Genomic DNA, 22,866 nt, shown 5'->3' with positions numbered 1-22,866 from the left:
GGACGAAAAAGAAAAAAAAAGATCAAGTTGGGGAAACAAAAACAATATATTGCCACGTGGCACTTTAATAAAAGTATATACCAAAGAATAGAACCATTGAGGTTTGTACTTTTGTATGTAAAGTAGACAAATATAATATTGGCGAGACTTTTGAGTGGCATGGGTTGTCGTAAGTTGGATTCTGACATCGTGTCGTGGTTTATTTGCTTAGAAATAATATATGAGGGGTCTAATGTATAAAAATCAGAACAAACATTTTAAATTATTTAGATGAAAGGAAGGGAGACAGAGGTGGAGGGAGGGAAAAGCAGCTCACATGGAATGGAACAAGATGATGACAGAGATAGATTTAGATGTCAAGATAAGCGTTTTCCAACGTACATGTGGCACTCAATACTCACAGTTTTCCCTCAAATTTAGAGCCAGAGGAGTACAGGCCTGCTCGATCTCCTTTTAGCTTTGGGACTCTCTGGATTCTGTTTCACTCATGCTGAACGCCCTCTACCCAGAAAGGAAAACAAAACCAACCCAAACTCCATTGACTCATCGCTTAATAAAAGAAAGAGATCATCCTTGGAGAAACATACCAAAAAAGAAAAAACATGGCTTCTTGTTGTAATTCTATGGGACTGGAAGGTTTCTTTTCTACTGCTTTCAGATCAGCAAAACGATCATCAAATGCCCATCCTATTCCTTCTTCTTTTCTTTCTTCTTCTTCTTCTTCTTCTCATCTCGATACCCGTTGCTTCCCTCTCAAAACGAATTCGTTTTCCGTTTCACACTCGCCTTCTTTCACCATCAAAGCTTCTTCTTCTTCCTCCACCACCATTGCTGAGCCTGAGGGCATCAAGGTTGCATTTTTGTTATCTTGGTTTTCTTTTTCTTTTCTACTTTTAATTTTTTTTTTTGTAGTTTAAATAAAGGTTTTTGGGTTTTTTTTTTTTATTTGAATGCACAGATAAATTCAGTCCCCACTAAGCCGTTTGAAGGGCAGAAGACTGGGACAAGTGGGCTTCGGAAGAAGGTAATTTTTTATTATTTCTCACTGTTATTTGTCTTACTTTGCTTCTAAACCTAGATTTTTTCTATTGCTTAAGGGATGGTAAGAACAGGGAGTTGAATTTTGGTGATTTTGCAATTTTTGTTTGATAAACATTGAAGAATTTGCTTTGAAGTTGGCTTGGGGATCCAATTTGTTGACATCAAATTCCTTGTAGTTCTTTGTTTTGGTTACATTTAATGCAATTTCATTTGTTGCAGGTTCAAGTTTTTATGCAAGAGAATTACCTTTCGAATTGGATCCAGGTTTGAATTTTTGGAATTTTCTTTGGCATTCATTTTATTTTTTTGGTACATGGCATTCATTTTATTTGATTTAGTGCTTACTTGCATTGATGGGTCGGAAATCTGCAGGCATTGTTTAATTCATTGCCACCCAAGGATTACAAGAACGGAGTGTTGGTTTTAGGAGGTGATGGACGATACTTTAATCGTGAAGCTGCACAGGTCATTTTCTGTGCTGTTCATTAAAAGTGCATTGTTCTGCTTGGATTTGGTTTAAGTTGTTTTGCCATATTAGACCTGCAATTTCCTGTTCAAATAGCAAACAGGACTTGGAACAGAAAAGGACACAAGCAAAATCTTTCCTGTTCATGCATGTACTAGAAAACTAGTCTCTTTGACTTATGGAATATTTGATTTTCAAATGCAGATAATTATTAAAATTGCTGCCGGGAATGGTGTTGGCAAAATATTGGTTGGCAGGTGAGTGTTTTTCATTTGCTTATGTTCTTCACTAGTCTCACTATCTTTATTTTTTTGGCCAAGGTCTCACATTGTTCAGAGGAAGAATGATCAAAAACTTGAAACATGTATGCCAAATGTTAAATTTGAGTAAAGACTATAACAAAACGAAGGAAGTGGCATAACTCCTTATATTTACAACAAAGACTTTATATGCCACTTGGTGTTCCCCCACATATGCTTTATCTGCTAATCTTAATAAGAGGTGTCAAAGTTTATGGGTGGTGAGAGGAGTTTTTAGTCTTGGAGCTTTAATGATGTTGATCTATTCTCTATGTAGAAGTCTAATGTAATCTATTTTCTTCAGAACTCTAATCATCCTTTAGGGTAAAAAAAAAGGGTTGATGGAGCATTGCATTTTTGGTCTGCCTGAAAATATTTACTCTTAACACTGTTTGTGTTTGACATCAACTTTTCTGCTTCACTCTCTCAAAAACTTTTCCTGGGACTGTTGGGTTTCTATGATGGAATTAAAGATGGAATATGACACTGCAGGGAAGGTATCATGTCCACACCCGCTGTTTCTGCTGTAATTCGGAAGAGGAAGGCAAGCTTGTCTTTTCCCATTTTGAATTCCAAGCATTGTGTCAATATTTACTGATTTTTTTTACCACTTAATTAACAATATTTTCCCCTTAGGCCAATGGTGGATTTATAATGAGCGCAAGCCATAATCCTGGAGGCCCTGAATATGACTGGGGTATCAAGGTGAATTGCTAATGCAACTGTGGCAAAATGTCTAGTTAAATTATGAAAGCTAAATTGCGTTTATTGAAATTTGACAGAGCCAGAGCATTTGCAATTCCAGTATATTTTCTGACTCTAAATGCCATTTTATTTATCCATTTTTTCTAGTTTAATTACAGCAGTGGGCAACCTGCACCTGAATCTATCACTGACAAGATATATGGGAACACCCTTTCTGTAAGTATTGGATTTTAGTGTTATATATTTTAAATTTTTGCTTGAAGAGTAAACTCCTGGTTGGTTAAGGAGGCTTGAGATGAACACCGGCAGAATTAATAGAAGGCAAACTTTAGCAAGAGTTTGTCACCTAATTGAGTTGTAAATCCACCACTATTCTTGCATGCAGCTAAATTTTCCCGGATATCTTTGATTTGTCTGGGAGTTTGCAAATCATGATTACAAACTGTTTATAGGGTTCAGCATTTGGCTGCAAGAACGGGGTTGGGGTTAGTTCCAGGTTCAACTGTTACTGGGTCAAGAAAGAAAATGATAAAGAAAAAACAAGCCTGCTTCCTTGATTTACAGTATAAGATTCCAGAAATTTTAAACCTCTCAATAATTGTTCAATTTTTATTATTAATGGAGTGTTGTAGTCGAACTCTGCTACTTATACTCCCAAAACTGAGCTGTTTAGACTTTTGCTAGTATAGGTGTTGCACTTGTTGCTGCCCTGATATTGGAGTCAGTTGTGACTTATGTTTCATACTTGCATTTCTGTTCTTGACCATTTCTGATGGTCAGTTGTTTCATTTTGTTTGCACTTAACCGAAGTGTTGTTCTTATGTGCAAACGAATATTGCCTGCTTGATGTTTGAAAATGGAAATACTGTGCAGATTTCTGAGATTAAAATGGCTGAGATTCCTGATGTTGACCTCTCTCGTCTTGGAGTTACAAAGTACGGAAACTTCAGTGTCGAGGTTATAGATCCAGTTTCTGACTATTTGGAATTAATGGAGGTGAGGGGAAAAAATCAGCCACCTCGTTTTATAATTTTGTTAAAATTACATGTGCTTCTATCAATAATATGATGGGATTATGTGCAGAGTGTGTTTGATTTCCAGCTCATCAGAAGTCTTCTCTCAAGATCAGGTTTCAGGTATACCTTGTGCCCTTGACTAAGCAGGAATGGGTATGGGTTCAGTTGAATAAGGTTGCTTGTGTTCCTAGCTTGTTCTATGTTTGGTTACTTCGGATGTTGATTGCTTTCTATACATCAAAACATGCTAGAAGTGGCCATGAGAAAGATCAGATGTATGCCCCAATATGTTGTTATTATCTTACTTCGAGTCATATATTTTTTCACTGGGCCACGTTATTGAGGGCCTTGTGTGGAGTTGTTGGTCGGCATTTATGAACATTCTCAATTCCCAGTTCTCATGAATGTTCTTTAGGCAATATACTTGAAATGGAAGTTTGATATGAATTATTAGCAAGGATGCATCTAATTGATTTTTCATTCAGCAAAGATTCCTGATATCTATAAAATGTTGTCAGCCTATTCTAATCTTGAGCCCTTCTTTTTCTTCCTTTTGGTGCTATGAAGCATGATATAAAACTCTGAGGTTTTTAACTTTTGTTACTATAATTCCTGGTAATTAGTGACTTAGATGAGAATTACTATTTAGAAAATATTTACCACCCACCATTTACGTGAACTTCACTCTTGAGGCTAATTCCTCTGTTCCTTTGCATTATCATTTTGCTCGTCATTAATGGTGCATTCTTTGTTTGGTTAGATAGTGGTTTTGCTTTTCCCTGTTTTACTTATTTTTAATTATGCCCCTTTCCTGAATCCTGCCTAGAATTATATTATTATAACTTTGCCTCTTATTAGAACAGTTTGTTATTCTGTCCATGGTAGTTGAATCCTCTATTCTAATACGCTAGAGAAAGATAAGACCTTATACTAAATTTTACTGTATCCGTTGTTACTGTTTAGGTTTGTATTTGATGCCATGCATGCTGTTACTGGTGCATATGCAAAACCCATCTTTGTGGACAAGCTAGGAGCCAGCCTGGTATGTCATGCATGTGAAGTATCTAAAATATTCTATTAACTCAATTGCTATGAAGTTCCTGATTCTAGATGTTAGATGTGTCATGTAGGATTCTATATCGAATGGAGTGCCTTTGGAGGATTTTGGACATGGTCATCCAGATCCTAATCTTACGTAAGATATTTGCAACATGCTAAAAATGAATTTTCTACTTCAACAATTTATAAGTGTAGCACATTCTGACTTGTATGGCAAAACAGGTATGCAAAGGATTTGGTCAACACCATGTATAGTGAGAATGGACCTGATTTTGGGGCTGCAAGTGATGGTATGTTTGAAGATTAGAAAGAATATGTTAAATTTTCTTGAAGTGTAAGATTTCTCCAATTTGTTGTGCATGCATAATATGACTCATTCACCGATTTCTTCATGTTTCTAAGCTTTTTTTTGCTTCTAAATCTAGACAAGTATGGAAGAAAGAGAACAAAATCCAAAAGTTTGGCTTTAAAACAGAGAAGTATGGAAGGAGGAGAACAAAACTTGAAACTTAACGTTAATTTGGAGCTTTGATGAACCTCCTTTTGTGTTCTGAATTTAAATTCTTATTTCAAATGTCTGACTCTGCTGGTTAATCTTATGTTTTCTATTTGCTTTGCTCAAGGGCTTCTGTTAACTATACATTAGCGTTTTGCTTTGTCAAAATAGTTTTTGACAATTCTAGGACAAGCTGGTATGGGTAATATGAGACTCCTTTCTTCTTGAGACATTGGTAGGTATTGAACTTGGGCAAGCTGTTAATTGTTGTTAACTTGTGTGAGTTTTCTCCTTTCATTTCTTTTCTCTTCTTTTCCTACATCCTTTTGCCTAATCTTCTCTTTCCTGATTGTCAATTCAGAGTCTTGCCTACACACCTCCTCTTTTAATCCAGAATATCTTCTCATAGTTGTACCCCTTCCATCTTTCAAGAGAGGAGAATGTTGCTAAGTTTGTATCTAAAGTTGAACAGAATGTCTACCTTAATAGATAGAAATATACTCATTTAGAAGGGGGGGGGAGGGGGGAGTTGTTGGAGTAGTTACACAATATAACTGGGCTGTACTGGACTCATCTTCATGGGAGGCTTAGTCACATTAGGAACTTGGGAGTGTAATGAGTTACCTTGACTCCATGCTTTAGTATTATGCTCGGAATGTTTTCTTTATGTCCTCTCTTTTTTTCTGGATAGAGATAATGCTTGGGACGTTGTTGACATGGAGAAAGTCCCTTACAGCAGAATTGTATTTTATGGTTATTCAAATTAACTTACATCTTTTCCTCAACTCTGTTGTGTATGCGTATTTATTATATTGTCAAATTCTGTCCTACTCCAAGCTTGTCGAAAAACATTTACTTGAGTAGTATTTTAGTATAAAGGTGGAGAAGATATACCTGTTGAATCACCATCACCTTCTTTTATCATTACTCAGGGGATGGCGACAGAAACATGATTTTAGGTAAAAAGTTTTTTGTTACTCCTTCAGACTCGGTTGCAATCATTGCTGCTAATGCACAAGAAGCAATCCCATACTTTCGGAATGGTCCTAAGGTACCAATTTTAAGCAACTTTGCTTTTATGTTTTTCAAAACCAAAGATAGATTACTTATGTTCCGATTTTTCAGGGTTTAGCTCGATCTATGCCAACTAGTGGTGCACTTGATCGTGTTGCAGAAAAATTGAGTCTTACTTTTTTTGAGGTTGGCACTTTTCTCAACTAATGTATTCTAATCTTCTAAGAAAAGCCATATAACAGGGAGAAGGGATTATATTCTAAGGATACTTTCTTCAAACGAACTACTGGATATTTTGTTTCAGGTTCCCACTGGCTGGAAATTTTTTGGAAATCTTATGGATGATGGGAAGTTGTCAATTTGTGGGGAAGAAAGTTTTGGTACTGGTTCTGATCACATTCGCGAGAAGGATGGCATATGGTAATTGGTTATTCTAATTTATGGGTTATTTAAACAAATTGCTTACATTTACTAAAACTGAGACTTCTCGTCTTATCAGGAGTGTTGACTTAGTAGAGTCATCAGTTCCAACATAAGGTTGATTGCATGAATCATTTATATTATAATGTCTTGAATCATTGCCTTGGAGATGGAGTATGTTGCCAAATCTCAACTAGTTTGTTTATTCTGAGTCCAATCCTCTCTCTCTCTTCCTGAACCTGTGTGCCATTTGACATTGTTTTGCCATTGTACACTTTATATGGTGAACTGTCAAATATACTTCCCTTATTATCCTCCATTATTCTATTTTAGCATCTTCTCCAAATCCTTATGCTCACTTTTTATAAATGTTATTCTTTTACAGTTTAAAATTTTGTTACCATAACTTCTTACAAGCATTATAAAAGCAAAATTATAGCCATCTGCTGACATCTAAACAATTTAGCTTGTAAATCAAAGTCCATTATAAGGTCGCTGTTTAATCTATGATATTGAATCATTGTCAATTGATTCCAAAATCTCGGGAAGCTATGCTTGGAGGCAGAAAAGGAGCTGCTGTGTACTGTGATTAAGACCACTTGCCAGGTTTAAGTTTAAGCCGCAACACTACTGCAACAAACCATGGTTTAAGCTGCAACACTACTGCAACAAACAATGGTTTGGATGAATAGTATTAGTGGCACATTTTGATAGTTGCAACTGTGTAACAAGCCAAATTTCATTTTAGGTTATGCATGGTCTTTAATTCTCTACTACTGAATATCATGGCATGTGAGTATATTTTGTACCCATTTGTGAATTTTCTTTTGTAGGTCTGGGCATATTCTACTATAATGGCAACTTTGGCAGAATTACTGCTTGCTTCTAAAGTTCACAGTTCAACAAAATGTTGAAGAATTAAGAAATTAAATAAGAAAATGAGAGAAATAGAGGCAGCAAAAGTAGAATTATCTAATATTTGATACACTTTCAAATAGCTAAATAATTAAAAGTAGCTAGTGTCTTTTCTCCAAGTTCCTCAAATCTGAATAGTTTCAAAAGGGGAGATGAAGGAGAAAATGTAATTTGCTCACTTTCTTCTCTTCTATTTACATCTCTCTTTAAATTCACTATGTCAACAAAAGAAACAGTTTAATCCGTCTCTTCATTTCTCATCTCAACTTCTCTCATTTCGAACACATCCATTACTTTCTTTTGATGTGTATTTACATATGCAGATTCTTCATAATTGCATAATGGACCTGAAAATACTTGCATTACTGCCACTCCCTTGTGTGTTTCCACCTTTAGAGACCCAACTTGTGGATAAGATTTTAAGGCAACTTTTCATAGTTTATGGTGTTTGTGAATGTTGTTTTTCGCTGTTAACTTATCTGTGGGGTCAGAGTATAATGATTTCTAATTTCATCAATGACAGGGCTGTTTTAGCATGGCTCTCAATTATTGCATATCGAAACAAAGACAAGAAACCAGGGGAGACATTGGTTTCTGTCTCTGATGTTGTCAAAGAACACTGGGCAACATATGGAAGAAATTTCTTTTCTAGATATGATTATGAAGTAAGCATGATAGGCTGCCTTTTGAAACAAGTTGGCATGAGTTTGTAGTTTCTAGTTCAGTTTAGCTTGGGAATTCCTTGTTTTGGGAGAAGGTGCAAGTCTCTAATTCATGTGAGTTACTGTTCAGGAATGTGAATCTGAAGGTGCTAATAAAATGATTGAATACCTTAGAGATCTGGTCTCAAAGAATGAGGAGGGTGCAAAGTATGGTAAGTTTGCAACTAAACCCTATACCTGCTGTCCCACCTATTGTAATATCCTTATTTTGTATCTTTTCAATTGCTTAAGATTCCTCATTGTAGGAGATTATGTCCTTCAATTTGCTGATGACTTTGCATACACTGATCCTGTAAGTTTTAGCAGTCTACATTTTTCGTGGTCACTGCTTAAAATGTGATCTCCTTAAACATAATACTGTACTGTCTTCAGATTTCTATGTTTGGTGAGCCTGTATTGGTTGTTTCTGTTTTTCTGATTTTTTAGGTGGATGGAAGTGTGGCCTCAAAGCAAGGTGTTCGATTTGTTTTCACAGATGGTTCAAGGATTATATTTCGCTTATCAGTATGTGCAGGGCTTTGTATTCCTTACTCAAATATGAAGGCTCATGTCCTCGTACTCTTTTCTGATATGATTAAATTTCATGTACATACAGGGAACTGGTTCAGCCGGTGCTACCATTCGAATCTACATCGAACAGTTTGAACCAGATGTTTCTAAACATGATATGGATGCCCAAGTGGCACTGAAGCGATTAATAGGTTAGTTCATGATCATTTTTTTTATTACTTTAGGCAATTAATGAATGAATTGTTTGGTTGTATTTCAGATTTGGCATTGTCTGTATCAAAGCTGAAGGACTTCACAGGAAGGGAGAAACCTACAGTCATCACATAAAGCACACTCTCATCCTGAACCTCACCTATCAACTGCCATCTGAAGTAATTCTAGGAGGATTGAGCATTTCTTTTTTCCTGGCCTCTGTTCAGTTTTGTTTTTTATGCTAGTTAGTCTGGCATTGTAATTTATGTGAAATATTTCTGTGAAAATAAAACATCTAGTTTCTAGTGCTAGAGTCGGTGAAAATAGATTGAAGTAGATCATTGCATAGGTAGCTGGAAGATGCATTGGGACAGACCTTGAAGGGTAATGTATCATATGGGCTTTCTTTAGCCATTTTCATCTGCAAACCACGCCCTCACCGAGCATCTGCAAACCACGCCCTCACCAAGCATACTCTTTTCTTTCCCCACACGAACGTAGGTTTATGCATCCGCGCATCTCCTTTCAAGATGCTGCAACCTGGGGTTTGGGTGGGCAATCTCCAATTTTCACTACAGTGAAAATGCTCTTCTTGATTTCTTTCGACCCTCTTGTATAATTTCATTTACATCTGCATTTGGTTTTGTTAAGACTATCCTGCAAATAATGAAGAACAAGTGGGATCAATAATACATTATTGTTGATAGGAGCCGATGCAATAACACACCACACAGCACGACACAGACCAACAAGACAAATTCCACTTGAATGGTCAGTTCATGAGATTCCATGTCACTCGTGGGCATTGCTTTGACTCAATCACCAGTTGCATGTAATCTGCAACATTTTGTTTTGGTATCTGATTCTGATAACTGATACTTGGCGATTTGGTTAAACTGACTCAAATCACCATTTGTAATACTGGTCATCCTTTTTAAAGACACGAACTGGTGGCGTATCTTGACAAGCACAGAAGACACAAGCTGGCTTCCTCCGTCAAGGTGAGTTCGTAGGTTCCATTTGAGCTGATCAGATTTCCATGATTCAGAGCCATCCAATAGCAGTTTCCCGACCACTTCTTATGGTACAACTAAGACAAGCATGACTAGCATGCAAATTTTGATGTCAAAAAATAAAAGTTGTACCTGATACCACCTAGTTTTCCTATGAATGCGAGCCAACGCTGTCCAGCAAAACCTCAAGTGACATAATGGCACAGCACGCACTCAACATGAGAAAGCAAGCCGGGACAGTATGCTTGCTTTCAAAACTTCCAATTTGTATCAGTCACCCTCCTTGATACAACTTTTCTACCTTTCCCTGGATGTGACACTGTCTGACTATATCCTCTTCCTGAAATAAAATTCTTCAAGGAGGGTCCTAGGAACGTGCTTCTCCTTTTTTCAGTGTAAATGGAAATCTGAAGAGATGCCGGCTTTCCTGTTTATCTGTCCCCATATCATTGCCAACTACAGCATCAAAGGGTGTTCAACTTGAGATAGCTAACTGAATATATCATTCATAACTTTGAAAATTTCCAACTTTAACATGTGCAAAGGTGTGACAAGGGACAAACTGTTCAACGAAAGACTTGATCAAAACACAGTTTCTTTCTATGGCCAATTAATCAGAAAGTTGATTTTTTTTACGGATAATCTTACACTTAATCTAAACGTGAGTTCAAATTATAATGAGAAAAACATGTGTTTCATTCACCCACCGACTGAATAAAAAATTATTATGGGAATAAAAGGAGTTCTGGGCTTATTAAGTATGATAAAAGCAAGCGTGTTTGTGTGTGTGTGTGTTTGGTGGGAGAGTTTCGGTGCGATGAGAGAGTTTGTGAGGAGGATAACTTTTGCTATCATTGTTACTTGTGGATCAACCACTAAACAAGGGTCTAGAATATATGTACCACATATATACATACATATATATATATATACATACATACATATATATATACATGCATATATATATTGGGCTTTTTCCCTTGTTGAAGCAAGGTGAAGAGAAAGATTGCTTCTTCAAGCATTTAAGTTGAAGCAAAAACCAAACAGAAGAAAGAGAAGCGTTTGAAATTAACTGGACTGGGTTGAATAGCTATTCGCAGGGCATGATAACACACTTTTGATATCATTGGCACTGAGCCCCGTCTTTTTCTTCAAAAATCCAAAACCAAAATCAATCCGGATTGTCTCTGCCCCCCATTTGTAATGTGATTTAAAATCCCACCACCAGACCCACCAACAAATAATGGTACAGACAGGGAGAAAAGCAAGCAGTCTTTTTGGTGGATAAATAAGAGGATGGAACTGTGTTTGTCCTAATTGTGAACACCCCCTCCCCTCTTTAACTATAGTTTGTGCATACATCCAACCTTGTTGGGTCTATCAATATCATGGGATTTGCTCTTGGAGAGAAACTAAATTTGCCCCTCCTTTTTATCTGCATGACGTTGTGACAACTCCACCATCATGTTACTTGCCTGTAGTGATGGACCTTTGATGTCCCTTCTGCCCCTCCCCCGGCCCCCTGCCCTATTCTCCTCTGTCCTCTAGTGTTTCTAATTTGGGATTTTGGGGGAAGGCCTAGGTAGAGTTTTAGCAAATTACAGACAGGCACTTGCACCTGTGTTAGGAGGAGTTAATTAATTCTTTTCATGACAGTTTTTCACTATTTCTTCACTTTTGGCCTGTGAATTATGTGTGGGCTGCTCGCTCATGACTTGATTCTTGATGGAAGATTAAGAAAAAAGGGGTGAACATGACAGGAAACGCACACATGAACAAGTTCGGAGTCAAAAAAAAAAGAAAAAAAGAAAATGTAGTCAAAACCTACATAAGTACCTTCTATACAATGCAAAAACTGAAACAGGAGATTGAAGAGATGGTTTCATATGAACAGGTCATCACTTCATTATGGCTTTCAATAATGATTCAACAACTTCAAGTGGAACTAGTAGTTAGAGCACACTCGTACCATACAAGGATTTGTTTGAATTTTTGCTTTTGGTGTAAGCGATAGTTGTAGTCCACTATGCCCTAGGCACTAAGACTTGCACATACATGTCTTGACTTTTATTTGGTAAGACATTAAAGGAAACAGATCTGTGATTAGACGAAACTAATATTTGGTTATCATTTAAATTAAGAAATAGCTTGAGGAAGAGATAAAAGACCCACTGTAGTAATTTTTCCAAAGTCAACCAAGATGATTTTTTTTATATTATATGTATATATATATATATATCTATATATTGGTGGTACAGTCCAAAACAAGCTTTGAACTTTAAATCTCAATCTCTTTAAACAAGATAACACCCATTAGACTAACTTATTTGTTAGTTTGGCAAAGTGCTTTCAGCATGTTTTTTAACTAGGGACAAAAGAGATACTATTTTCTCTTTCCATCAGATTTCAAAACCATGAGAGATAAAAGTAAACAATAAGAATTCATGTATAAACCAAAAAAGAAACATATTTGTAGGAATGATTCTCGGCTGAAATATTGAACATTAATGAATCAAATGTAATTCAACAATTATTGCCTATGTCTGCGCCTAAACCACAGCCTAACTAATTTTGATTGAAGAAATATTCATTCCATTGTCGAGCATTTCAGCCAAGAAACCTTCCTACATATACACACATACACATATTGTCATTAAAAGTAAGAAAGAAAAGTATAACGACGTTGGAAATTATGTACATGTTTGGCTTTACTTTGAACCAACTTTCCATTTTAATAAGCTAAAATTGATCAAATTACGCTTTGAAAAAAATTCCAAAAATACATTTAGTTACTTTGAAAACAATTTTAGTTTGACTAAAGTTTTGCTTTAATGGCACTTATCGTGTACTTCCAATCTCAACAAACAAGTTAGAATATGCAAGACAATAATATTTTCCTCCCCACTCAGATATATACATGCATCACCCCCGTAATTCAATATATATAAAATTAGTAAATTTCAATGCAGTAGTATTGGATTACAAAATACAGTACATAAAATTAACTGGAAACTCCACATATTTTGGACAATACATATACGTCAGCAAACAATAGAAGGATGGTCGATAAAATCTAATTAGAAACGCTTAATTCCTTTAAAATAAAGCTTTCAGTTTTGTTGAGCATTATAGATGTGATCAATCTTCTTCACAAGATATTGTCGGGGACGTGTGAAAGCCAAGTGATTAATGGGGATGGTTAGGGATATGAGATTATATGATTTTCAGTTTGAAAATAATTTTAAGCGTGGACTTCTAATGTTGAGTTTGTTCCCTCACTCACGCATAAAATAAAAAGCGAAGAAGGTCAACTGATTTCATGATTTAGTTTGACGAGCTTATTGTTTGCTTCCACTTTGTAATCGACTGGACAAGAACAACAACACATGAAACCATAAGTTTAACTTCATGCTCTGCTTTTTCTTTTCCTATCTTTCTGTCAGATTTAGTTGATACAGTTAGTCACACTTACACAAATCTAGCATCCCCACCATTCTTCCTGCCTTGTATTATCACCCCATTAGACTTCTTGTTTTCCACAGTTATCACTTTTTGGCTTTATTTTTTTTCTTAATTAATTTTAATGCAAAAACTCTACAACTTTTTTGTAACATGACATCACAATTTCGTTGCAGCATCCATGTCCATGTCTTTGGTTTTATGCAAACTATATAGAGCTTTTCAAGAATAAACATCCTAACGTTGTTTGCTTCATTTGATTTGCAAAAGGTGAAATCACTGAATCATGTTTCCCTAGTTTCTATAGCTGAAAGATGGGCTTCGTAGAGTATAGGGAAAAGCTCTTATCCTTTTATGGAAAAAAAAAATTAATAATCTTGATTCCCAAACCGATGATAACATGATGAAAACCAAGTGTATGTCTTTATCTCGAATCTGATATATTGCTAATGCTGTACTAGACAGGCCGATGTTCTAAGCAAAACAGGTGTTCCCACTAAAGAGATATTTTTATGATTGGAAAAAAAAAATAAAAAAGGCAAAGCTTTAATAAGTGCCTTATTACATGCAACTATGCATGTCAACTACGAAAACATGGTAATTTGTCTTTATTTCCCAAAACATTTGATTTCCATCATAGTGCTTCTACACCTACTAACGCTTCCATCTCGTCTGATTCACACCTAACAATGCCCCTTCACATAAATTGACTTTCCATTGTCTATTACCATAAGATTTTAAACATGGTGCTTTTATAATTTGGAGTAAAAAGCATTCACATGAAATAACAGCATTACCCTTTTTCTTATTATACGGGTTAATTTTGAATTTAAAGGATATTTATTTATAGGATATTTATTTATAGAAATAGTTACCATAAATAGAAGAAGTGAAGAACAGTTGGGGACCTGGGGGAGAGCTTCATTCTCATAATATAAAATTGTAGCATCTAAACGTGGGTCCACTAACCGGTTGACTTAAGATCTAATTGTAAATCGTAAACTAACACGTGTCCCTACGTATAGTCTGTTTATATTTGTCTCTTTTTTTATATAAAACGAAAAAAAAAAGTTTTTGGTACATAGATTAATTTTTTAGTTTTTTTTTTGGTATAATTATTGAAGGATTTGAAATTTCAATTTGATAGGAAAATTATCCATATATTGTATCAACAGTCACAATCCCATATTTTGAGCATAAGATTTTTATTAATGATCTTAAATTATAGCAGTAAAATTTAAGTTGTCTTGCAAGTGTTGCAACTTGTACTTTAATTTGATTTATTTATTCATTTTTATTTTTAATTTTTATAGAGAAAAATATTAGTTATTTAATTCTGCTTAAAAAAGGAACAATAAATTCATAAAATTGAAGTAGATGATGAGCTCAAGTCTTTATTTTCATTCATCAATGTTTCAATTAATATTCTCAACAGAGACATTCGTTAAGACTATCAAAATATTTTTAAAAGGGTTTATATTTGATTGGTCAATGTATAATATTCATACACTATCAATTAATTATAGAATGTCACTTCCTCATTATATGAAAGTAAAAATTCAAAAATTCTTCTAAATAAATATTTTTAATATTATGAGTATTTATATTTTAAGATTTCCAATTTTTAAATTTATTTGTTAACAATATGATTTTGCTAATAATATATAGATATTCTACATTGACAATGCATTTAATATAAATGTTTTCTAAAATTCACCATTTATTCTAAAACTGGTAAATTAACAGTATGGATTGATGTAATTAATTTTCTTTTTAAATATAAAATTTGTGAGTGGTCTCTAAAAAAAAATTATCGTAGAACCCAAATATATTGTCCATTTGACTTAAATGACAGAGGGTGAGATGGAGTGTAAAATACTTATTAGTTCCATTTTTAAAATTATTTAGTAGTTGGATTAAAAATCCATCTTCCATAAATATGGGAGGATTTACTATAAAAAGAGAGATAACTATTTTTTTTAATTAATATAGCTAAAACATGAGACTCAATATGCTTTTAAAAATATTTGTATGTGCAACAGAGCGATTGCAGATATATGGGAGGATTAATATTCAAAGGGCATGACTGTAAATTGCCATCTTTTACTAATTCATAAAGGTTTCGCTTTGTTTGATATTTTTATTTTTTATTTTTTATTATTTGCCTTTATTATTCACTGTTTATTAAAAAAATAAAACTATCAATTAAACAAATAAAAAATAACCAATAATCTATTAAACAGTACTAAAGATTTGACAGTAATAATTGTTTTTTTTTTGTTAGAATAAAAGGTATAAGAAAAAGGTTGACAAGGAAAGGGCAAAGAGTGAAAGAAACAAATAGATTTATCATTTTGTCTCTCCTCTTGTATCATATGGCAGAGTTTCACAAGCACACAGTTTGGATTTTAATTTTATTCACAAATATGTTGTTAGAAAATAGACATCCCCAATTAATAATCTAACAATTTTTTGAGGTTGACGGCTCCCATAATATATAATATTTTAAAAAATTAAATTATTTTTAAAAAATTTAAATAAATTTTGATTCTTTTATTACTCTTAATTAAATTTTTATATTTTTATTTTATATCAAGTAAAATCTTATAACTAAGGACTGATTGATTATATTTAGTCAAAACTTTACTTGTCATTTTATGTCATATGTTAATGACGTTGCATGATTATTTGGTCTAATGACATGAGCACATGGTATTTTCACATTTTACGTCAACGTTACATCAGTATCACAATTTATAAAATGACAAATAATATTGTAATGAACGACATTTAATTAATTATTAATTATAAAAATTTATTCGATTTAAAACAATAATTTATTTAAATTTTTTAATACAAATTTAAGAATTTTCTAAACTATTATGCTTATTTATTTTCTCTAAATTTTGAAAGCAAAATCAAATGGAATTGTGTGTGCTCATTTTTTCTTTCTCATAAAAATCATCATATTTTTGTATGGACCCACCAGCCATGCATTGATGGTGTAAATGGGCCAAAAAGCAAGCAATGTTTGGGTAGACATAAAGAGAGGGAAATATAACTGTATTGTCCCTAACAGGGCACTTGCGTTCTACTCCAACAAATCTAAATGAGTCTTTGAATGACAAGTCTAGGGCAAATTTATTATGGCTTTCTTTTTCTTTTTTTGTTTTTTATTAATTTTTGGTGAATGACATTCACATTGCGTCAAATCCACCAGCATCATATATAGTCCCAAGCACCTTTAATTGCCACCTTTTGTTCTCCACTCAATGGCAAGATAGGGATTTCAAAAATTAGTTTAGTGCTCAAATTCGGGAATTACATAAAATAGGCAAAATTCCCTTTCAACATATCGCTAATTAGCCACTTGAACTTAAGGTGAGCAGTGAGCCAGCGGAATTTCTGTTAAAAAGTTTAAGTTAAAGTTGTAATGCTCGTATTTGTATATAAAAAAAATACTATTGCTAATTAATAATTAGTTTATTTTGCAATATCATTAGTAATTGTATCAAGGATTTGAATTAATTGCTACTTGGGATTAGCGTAGTAATTAGAGCCAACATATTTATAACACATAACCTAATTCATTTACGATAAGCTTTATCCAAAATCAAATTTACAAATTTTTAACTTACAAATTAATATGATGGTGCTATAATTGTTATCATATTGAACTATATACGAAGAACAAAAAAAAAGCAAAATGAAAATGAGTTTACATAAATAAATATATATATATATATATATATATGTATTTGTGTTTAAACTTTGCTATTAATACTTTCTGTGTCTTTCTTTCTTAATTTCATTTTTCTCAGATATAGCTACATGAATGAGAAAAAAAATTGTTAGAGACAACGTGGTAGGTAGTATAACATGACATAACACTCAAATTCTGGACCACGATAAGGAAAAATAAAAATGCAATAACTGAAATCAGAAAATATGTCTGGTAGCTCTGGATTAGAACAAAGAAACAACTATAATTTTACATAAAAAATAAAATTGTAGCCTTAGCTAGCTTGAGTTACAACAAATTGGTTGGGTAGGCAGTGAGGTCTGGCTTTTTCCCGATCATAGTAAAGTTAGATCACCAAAAAAGAAAGAAAATAGACATGAATTAAATAATACAAGATCCAAATATCTAATGGGAACTGCAAGAGATAGGGCAGTAGGGCTTTAGGTTGCATTATTATTATTATTATTATTATTATTTTTGTTGATAATATACCAAACCGTAAAGATTTCACCATTTATACTTTTGCCACCTATCTGTTGGCTTAGTATAGTACTGTATTAGTATATTTTAAAAATCTATAGGTTAACTGGCCACATGATAAAATATACTATCTACTTAAAACAATCTTCATACAAATCTATAATGTGTATAAAAATGATATAACTTCTTAGCCCAAAAATAAAAAAGCAGAAGAATCCAAAAACATGACAATGATTAACACAGTTTACATTAGTTTCAATGTTACTCTGCTCCAGTCAAAAGTCCTCTTCCAGGACACATTAAACTTGTGAACTCAAGATGTTGGCAACAATCAGATTGTCGTCAAGAAAATTGAGATTAGTCAGGGAAAAAAAAAAAAAGTCAGGAGACGTGCATGCCTTAGATTCAAAGTTTAGCCCTGGGAACATTATAAATAGACAATCTCACACTCTCGTGACACCCATTACACCCATAGCAGGCTTGAAGCAACCTACTTCTGAGAAGTCATTGAGAGTTTGATACCCAAGAGCGAAACAAAGAGTGCGTGCGGCTCAAAATCCTGTGGTAATTGCTCTTTCCTTGACATGAAATTTGAAAGCTCCCGAGCTATTTAATTTCTGTCATTTGTTGCACCGAAAGATCTTGCTGATTTTCAACAGCAGAATTTTCTGTCTTTTCCTTGTTGTACTATGTTTGATGGGCAATCATACCGGTAAGCAACAAAAAATTTTACTTATTACAAGTGCTTTTTGAGTTTTGTCACAACACCACAGCCAGCCTCATTCAAAGTACTCCCTGTTTTTTGCAATTTTAATATATGCTGTAAACCTGTATGTTTTTAAGTCTTGTTAGCAGGAATACACAGGAAAGGAGATTGAAAATGATGATAAGTGAGCTTGTAACAAGAAAATAAACTGAATTTCACTAATTGCTTTGGTTTCTTTCTCACTTACTTTCATTGTCATTGGGTCTAGTTCAAAGGATTTCTTCCCATAAAGGAAGGCATAGTGCTGTCTCAGGTTGGGCTTTGCCTTTCGGTACAGAGATTTATGGGTCCGACGAGGACTCAAAAACCCCCTTGCTAGAAGACAGTGAGGTCTTAGCAGGTGACATTAGTATATCTCTCGCAAATAAAACGCCAAATGCCATTGGGAAACGCTTTCCTGGCAAACCATAAAAAAGACAATACCCCCTAGAACTCGTAGCAGATTACCTAATTGTCCAATTGACAAAGCACCAGCACTGCAATTCCCCCTTTTGAGTAGCCCTTGCTTGCAAAAAAAAACTTAAATTCAAGAGAGATAGAAAGAGAGAGGGAGAAAGGAACTATAAGATTCCAATTTTTGTTCACCGATTTCCCCAATGAGAGCGGCCTTGGCTTTTCTTTCATCACAACTCTCAAACTTATGCCGCTCCCTCCTCTTCTTTGCCAATAACTGACTATTCCCTTCTCTGTCTCAGTCCACCTCTTACCGCCTTTAACTACTCTCAAAATCACTCATATATCTGTCTATCTTTCCTAGGCCTCAAAACATTTACTCTTCATGCAATGGCAATTGACTGCGTCTCCAACTTAGCCTCCATGCCTCACCATCCGAAAGATGAAAGAAATGATGAGCAAAAGCAACTGGTTTTTGATGTTTCTGTGCTTAAATACGATTCCAACATACCAAAAGAATTTATATGGCCTGACGACGAGAAGCCTTGCGTTAATGCTCCAGAACTCCAAGTACCACTCATTGACCTAGGAGACTTCCTGTCTGGTGACTCTGCTGCCGCGAAGGAAGCTTCAAGGCTTGTCGGCGAGGCATGTCAGCAGCATGGTTTCTTTCTTGTAGTTAATCATGGAGTCGATGCAACACTCGTAGCTGATGCTCATAAGTACATAGATAACTTCTTTGAATTGCCACTCAGTGAAAAGCAACGGGCTCACAGAAAACTTGGTGAGCACTGTGGATATGCTAGTAGCTTCACTGGCAGGTTCTCCTCCAAGCTGCCATGGAAGGAAACACTTTCTTTTCGCTATTCAGCAGAGAAAAACTCATCCAGGATGGTTGAAGATTACCTTGTTAATAAAATGGGAGATGAATTCAGGCAGTTCGGGTAAGAAATTAGGATGTTAGCATAATTTTTTAAAAACAAAAAAAAAAAAAGAACAAGAAGATGTTTTCCAGTAAAAGCCTACTTTCTACTTTTTCTGTAGAATGTCATGTTGATTGTTACTATGTTCCTGAATGCTGAAATCTTGAATGTTTTTGTCTGTAGGAGGGTTTACCAGGACTACTGCGAGGCCATGAGCAAGCTTTCTCTTGGGATCATGGAGCTTTTGGCAATTAGTCTGGGCGTAGGCAGAGCACATTTTAGAGAATTTTTTGAGGAAAACGATTCGATAATGAGGCTGAATTACTATCCACCTTGCCAAAAACCAGACCTCACTTTAGGAACAGGGCCTCATTGTGATCCAACGTCTTTAACCATCCTTCACCAAGACCGAGTTGGTGGTCTTCAAGTGTTTGTAGACAATGAATGGCGTTCAATTAGCCCAAATTTCGAAGCATTTGTCGTTAACATTGGCGACACCTTCATGGTGAGATACCGTTCAGTTAATCCATACATAATTTATTTCTTTTACTATAATGGTTTGATTAAAAGGCTTTATAAAGTTTTGCAGTAATGTTAAATAAGCCTTCTGTTGGGTTTTTATTCTCAGGCTCTTTCAAATGGGAGATACAAAAGTTGCTTGCACCGGGCGGTTGTGAACAGCCATACCCCAAGAAAATCTCTCGCTTTCTTTTTGTGTCCAAAGGGTGATAAAGTGGTTACACCACCAACAGAGTTGGTGGACGCTTATAGCCCCAGAATATATCCAGATTTTACATGGCCTATGCTGCTTGAGTTCACACAAAAGCATTACAGAGCTGACATGAACACTCTCGAAGTATTCTCAAACTGGGTTCAACAGAGAAACAGCTGAACCGCTTGTTGTCTCTACTACCTAGTAAAGGTGTCATTACAAAAACAGACCTTGGCATATCATCACTGGCCTCTCTGCCAAGAAAATGACATTGATGGGAAGGGAGAAAATACTGATTGAAGAGTTGGGATTTTCGCTACTAGTTAAAAAGGAAGACAAAAGGCAAAGTTAGAGGAAAGTGCCTTTTTTTTTTAATGTTCATGGGGTCAGGTGACAAGCTTTTTTAGTGATGAACAAAAGGCAAGACAAGAGATACCATAAGGAACCCAATAAAGCGCTCCATCAGCTAAATTCTTTGTATCTCCTTTGATAATATAGAAAGGCTATCAATAGAATTACCTCTCTTCATGTAAAAACAAAATTAGGCTACTTAATTCCTAGTGTTTTTTTTTTCTTGCAGCAACTTCTTTTATTGCCAAAGTTATTTTATTAATTTTGTCTCATACTCTCTCGCTCGCTTAGGTTTTTCGTTTTAGGTATATGGCCTCCTAGTACAAATAGATCTATCAAAACTCGACCCAACCCTATAAAAGTGACCCTTAAATTGTACATAGGATTTACGCGCATCAAAGCTTTTGCCTCACTCCTTCAGCCTATCAGGACACAAATACAAAATTTTCTGCAAAAGCCTACCTGAAGTATTGTCAATGTATTGGAAAAGATTGCACCCTGACTGTTTCCAAATAACGCTTTAATCATTGGATTAGACCTACTCGAGTTCAGTGTATTAGGGTCTCAACTCTTTCTCTTAGAGCCAAACCAATCCTTGAAATGGTTACCAAACTCAGCAAGGAAACAGGTTGCATGGATGTCCAAAAGTAACCTTAATTTTTACCCTTCAATTTTTATTTTGACTTTTTGTGTGTGTGTGTGTGTATGGTTACAATAGTCCCTTAACCACCTTGGTTTACACAATCTCATTTGATTCATTGGGTCAGGTTAACAATAGCCAATGGGACATAGGTATTTACCGACCATATCTACAATATTTCAAGATTCACATAAAAGAATTCAAGTTTTTATTAAATAAAAGAGATACCATCAGATTACAAGCTCATTCATTCCGATTGCAAAATTCTTGATCCAAAGTTGTAATAGCTTTCGCATCAACCAATGATCTTCTTTCATTTGAAGTTCTTGGACTTACATGTGGAGGGCTAAGGATGTCAAATAAATCCAAAGGAGGAGTGGCCCACCGATTGAATGATTCAGAGGAACAGGGTGCTAGAATCCATTGAGGATTGACAGAGCTTTCACTGTAAAATGTATTCTTCTGCAAATATTTTATTGGGTTTTAAAATTATTTTTTTATATCTGGAGATTTGGAAGGTTGTGCTATATAGAATGCAAAGGAATACTAGCAACATTGTCGTGGTGTTTGTCCTTAAATGCTGCAACATTCTTTTGATTGATATGATAATAATCCTGCCACATTTTTGAAAATGAGGGGCTCGTGTGTAAGTTGCCATGTAATTATACCCTCATCATTCGCTTAGGTATTGCAATAATTAACTTGCCTTGTTTTCTCAATTTCAGTCACACAATAATTAACTCTTTCTTCTTGAAAACAATTTATTGGATTAAAGCCATTGCCAGTTAACCATTGACCACCGTCTACTGCCACACTGGGCAGGTGTAACTATCTTTTGGGGAGGACTGAGGAGGTGGAAGCTTACCCTATCAACATGATGTTTATGATCATTATTATTAGGGTTCATTTTTTTTTCCAATATTTTTGTTATTTTTTATTAAAAATAAAGAAAAATATAAATCAAAGGAAACCTTGATAATTTCTTCTTCTTTTTTATGAGAATTTGTATTTCATAATAATTCTTGTCATTTACTTATTTTAATTTTTCTCTCTATCTTGTAACTCTTTGATGAAACTTCAGTAGGTAATTAAGCTGGAGTCTAGCTCATTTTATAATTGGAATAATAAAACTATTGCTTGTTACATTATTTTGAAGCACAAAATAGAAATTACTTAATCAAATGGGTTGGATCTAATGAAATCATGTTATAAGCAGAGTTACTCTTTCATGAATAAAGAATGTTAGTGATGTAGTGATATTCTTCACCTCGTATCAAGATCCCTTACACCCCCGTCCTTCCAAAAGAAGAAGCAATTTTTGTCGTAGTATAATAATGAAAGTGGTAACATTTGAGGGGAGGACAATTATACGCATCATGATGATGATGATGATGATAATTACGATGGTGTGGTGTACAAAATTAGAGAAAGGGAAGCGGAAACCGAATCTCCCTCCGACGCTTTTGTTTGTTCATGGCACACAGCCGCCACAAGTAAGGACAACGACAGTCCCATTCCCGTACTCCCTTCCA

The 22,866-nt window shown here is 34.8% G+C and overlaps 2 protein-coding genes across 4 annotated transcripts; both read left to right on the top strand.

Annotated features, from left to right (window-relative positions):
• Window positions 1–338: 338 nt before the first annotated feature.
• PGM (phosphoglucomutase) lies at window positions 339–9,283 on the top strand. Of its 3 annotated transcripts, XM_018117431.2 has the most exons (22): window positions 339–851; window positions 959–1,024; window positions 1,261–1,305; window positions 1,414–1,506; window positions 1,712–1,764; window positions 2,299–2,350; window positions 2,443–2,511; window positions 2,659–2,727; window positions 3,385–3,507; window positions 3,595–3,647; window positions 4,491–4,569; window positions 4,658–4,722; window positions 4,809–4,876; window positions 6,015–6,133; window positions 6,208–6,282; window positions 6,401–6,516; window positions 7,955–8,096; window positions 8,224–8,305; window positions 8,399–8,445; window positions 8,580–8,657; window positions 8,749–8,854; window positions 8,923–9,283. In XM_018117431.2, the coding sequence occupies exons 1-22, from the start codon at window positions 603–605 to the stop codon at window positions 8,988–8,990; spliced, it is 1,917 nt and encodes a 638-aa protein (XP_017972920.2). In that variant the 5' UTR covers window positions 339–602; the 3' UTR covers window positions 8,991–9,283. The 3 variants fall into 3 exon arrangements, 2 of the variants coding, with proteins under 2 accessions (XP_017972920.2, XP_088660544.1); XR_001927101.2 differs by lacking the exon at window positions 8,399–8,445; XM_088804418.1 differs by lacking the exons at window positions 8,749–8,854; window positions 8,923–9,283 and having other exon boundaries at window positions 8,385–8,445; window positions 8,580–8,658.
• Window positions 9,284–18,715: 9,432 nt separating this feature from the next.
• Window positions 18,716–20,903, top strand: GA20OX2 (gibberellin 20 oxidase 2). The gene is made up of 3 exons (XM_007038465.3): window positions 18,716–19,652; window positions 19,815–20,136; window positions 20,260–20,903. Exons 1-3 carry the CDS (start codon window positions 19,099–19,101, stop codon window positions 20,521–20,523), a joined length of 1,140 nt encoding a protein of 379 aa, XP_007038527.2. The 5' UTR covers window positions 18,716–19,098; the 3' UTR covers window positions 20,524–20,903.
• Window positions 20,904–22,866: the final 1,963 nt, after the last annotated feature.

Source organism: Theobroma cacao, chromosome 3, assembly GCF_053813885.1.
Source record: "Theobroma cacao isolate CCN51 chromosome 3, ASM5381388v1, whole genome shotgun sequence".
NCBI lineage: Eukaryota > Viridiplantae > Streptophyta > Magnoliopsida > Malvales > Malvaceae > Theobroma > Theobroma cacao.
Note: the sequence above shows the minus strand (reverse complement) of the source record. Positions and strands in the feature narration are given on the sequence as shown.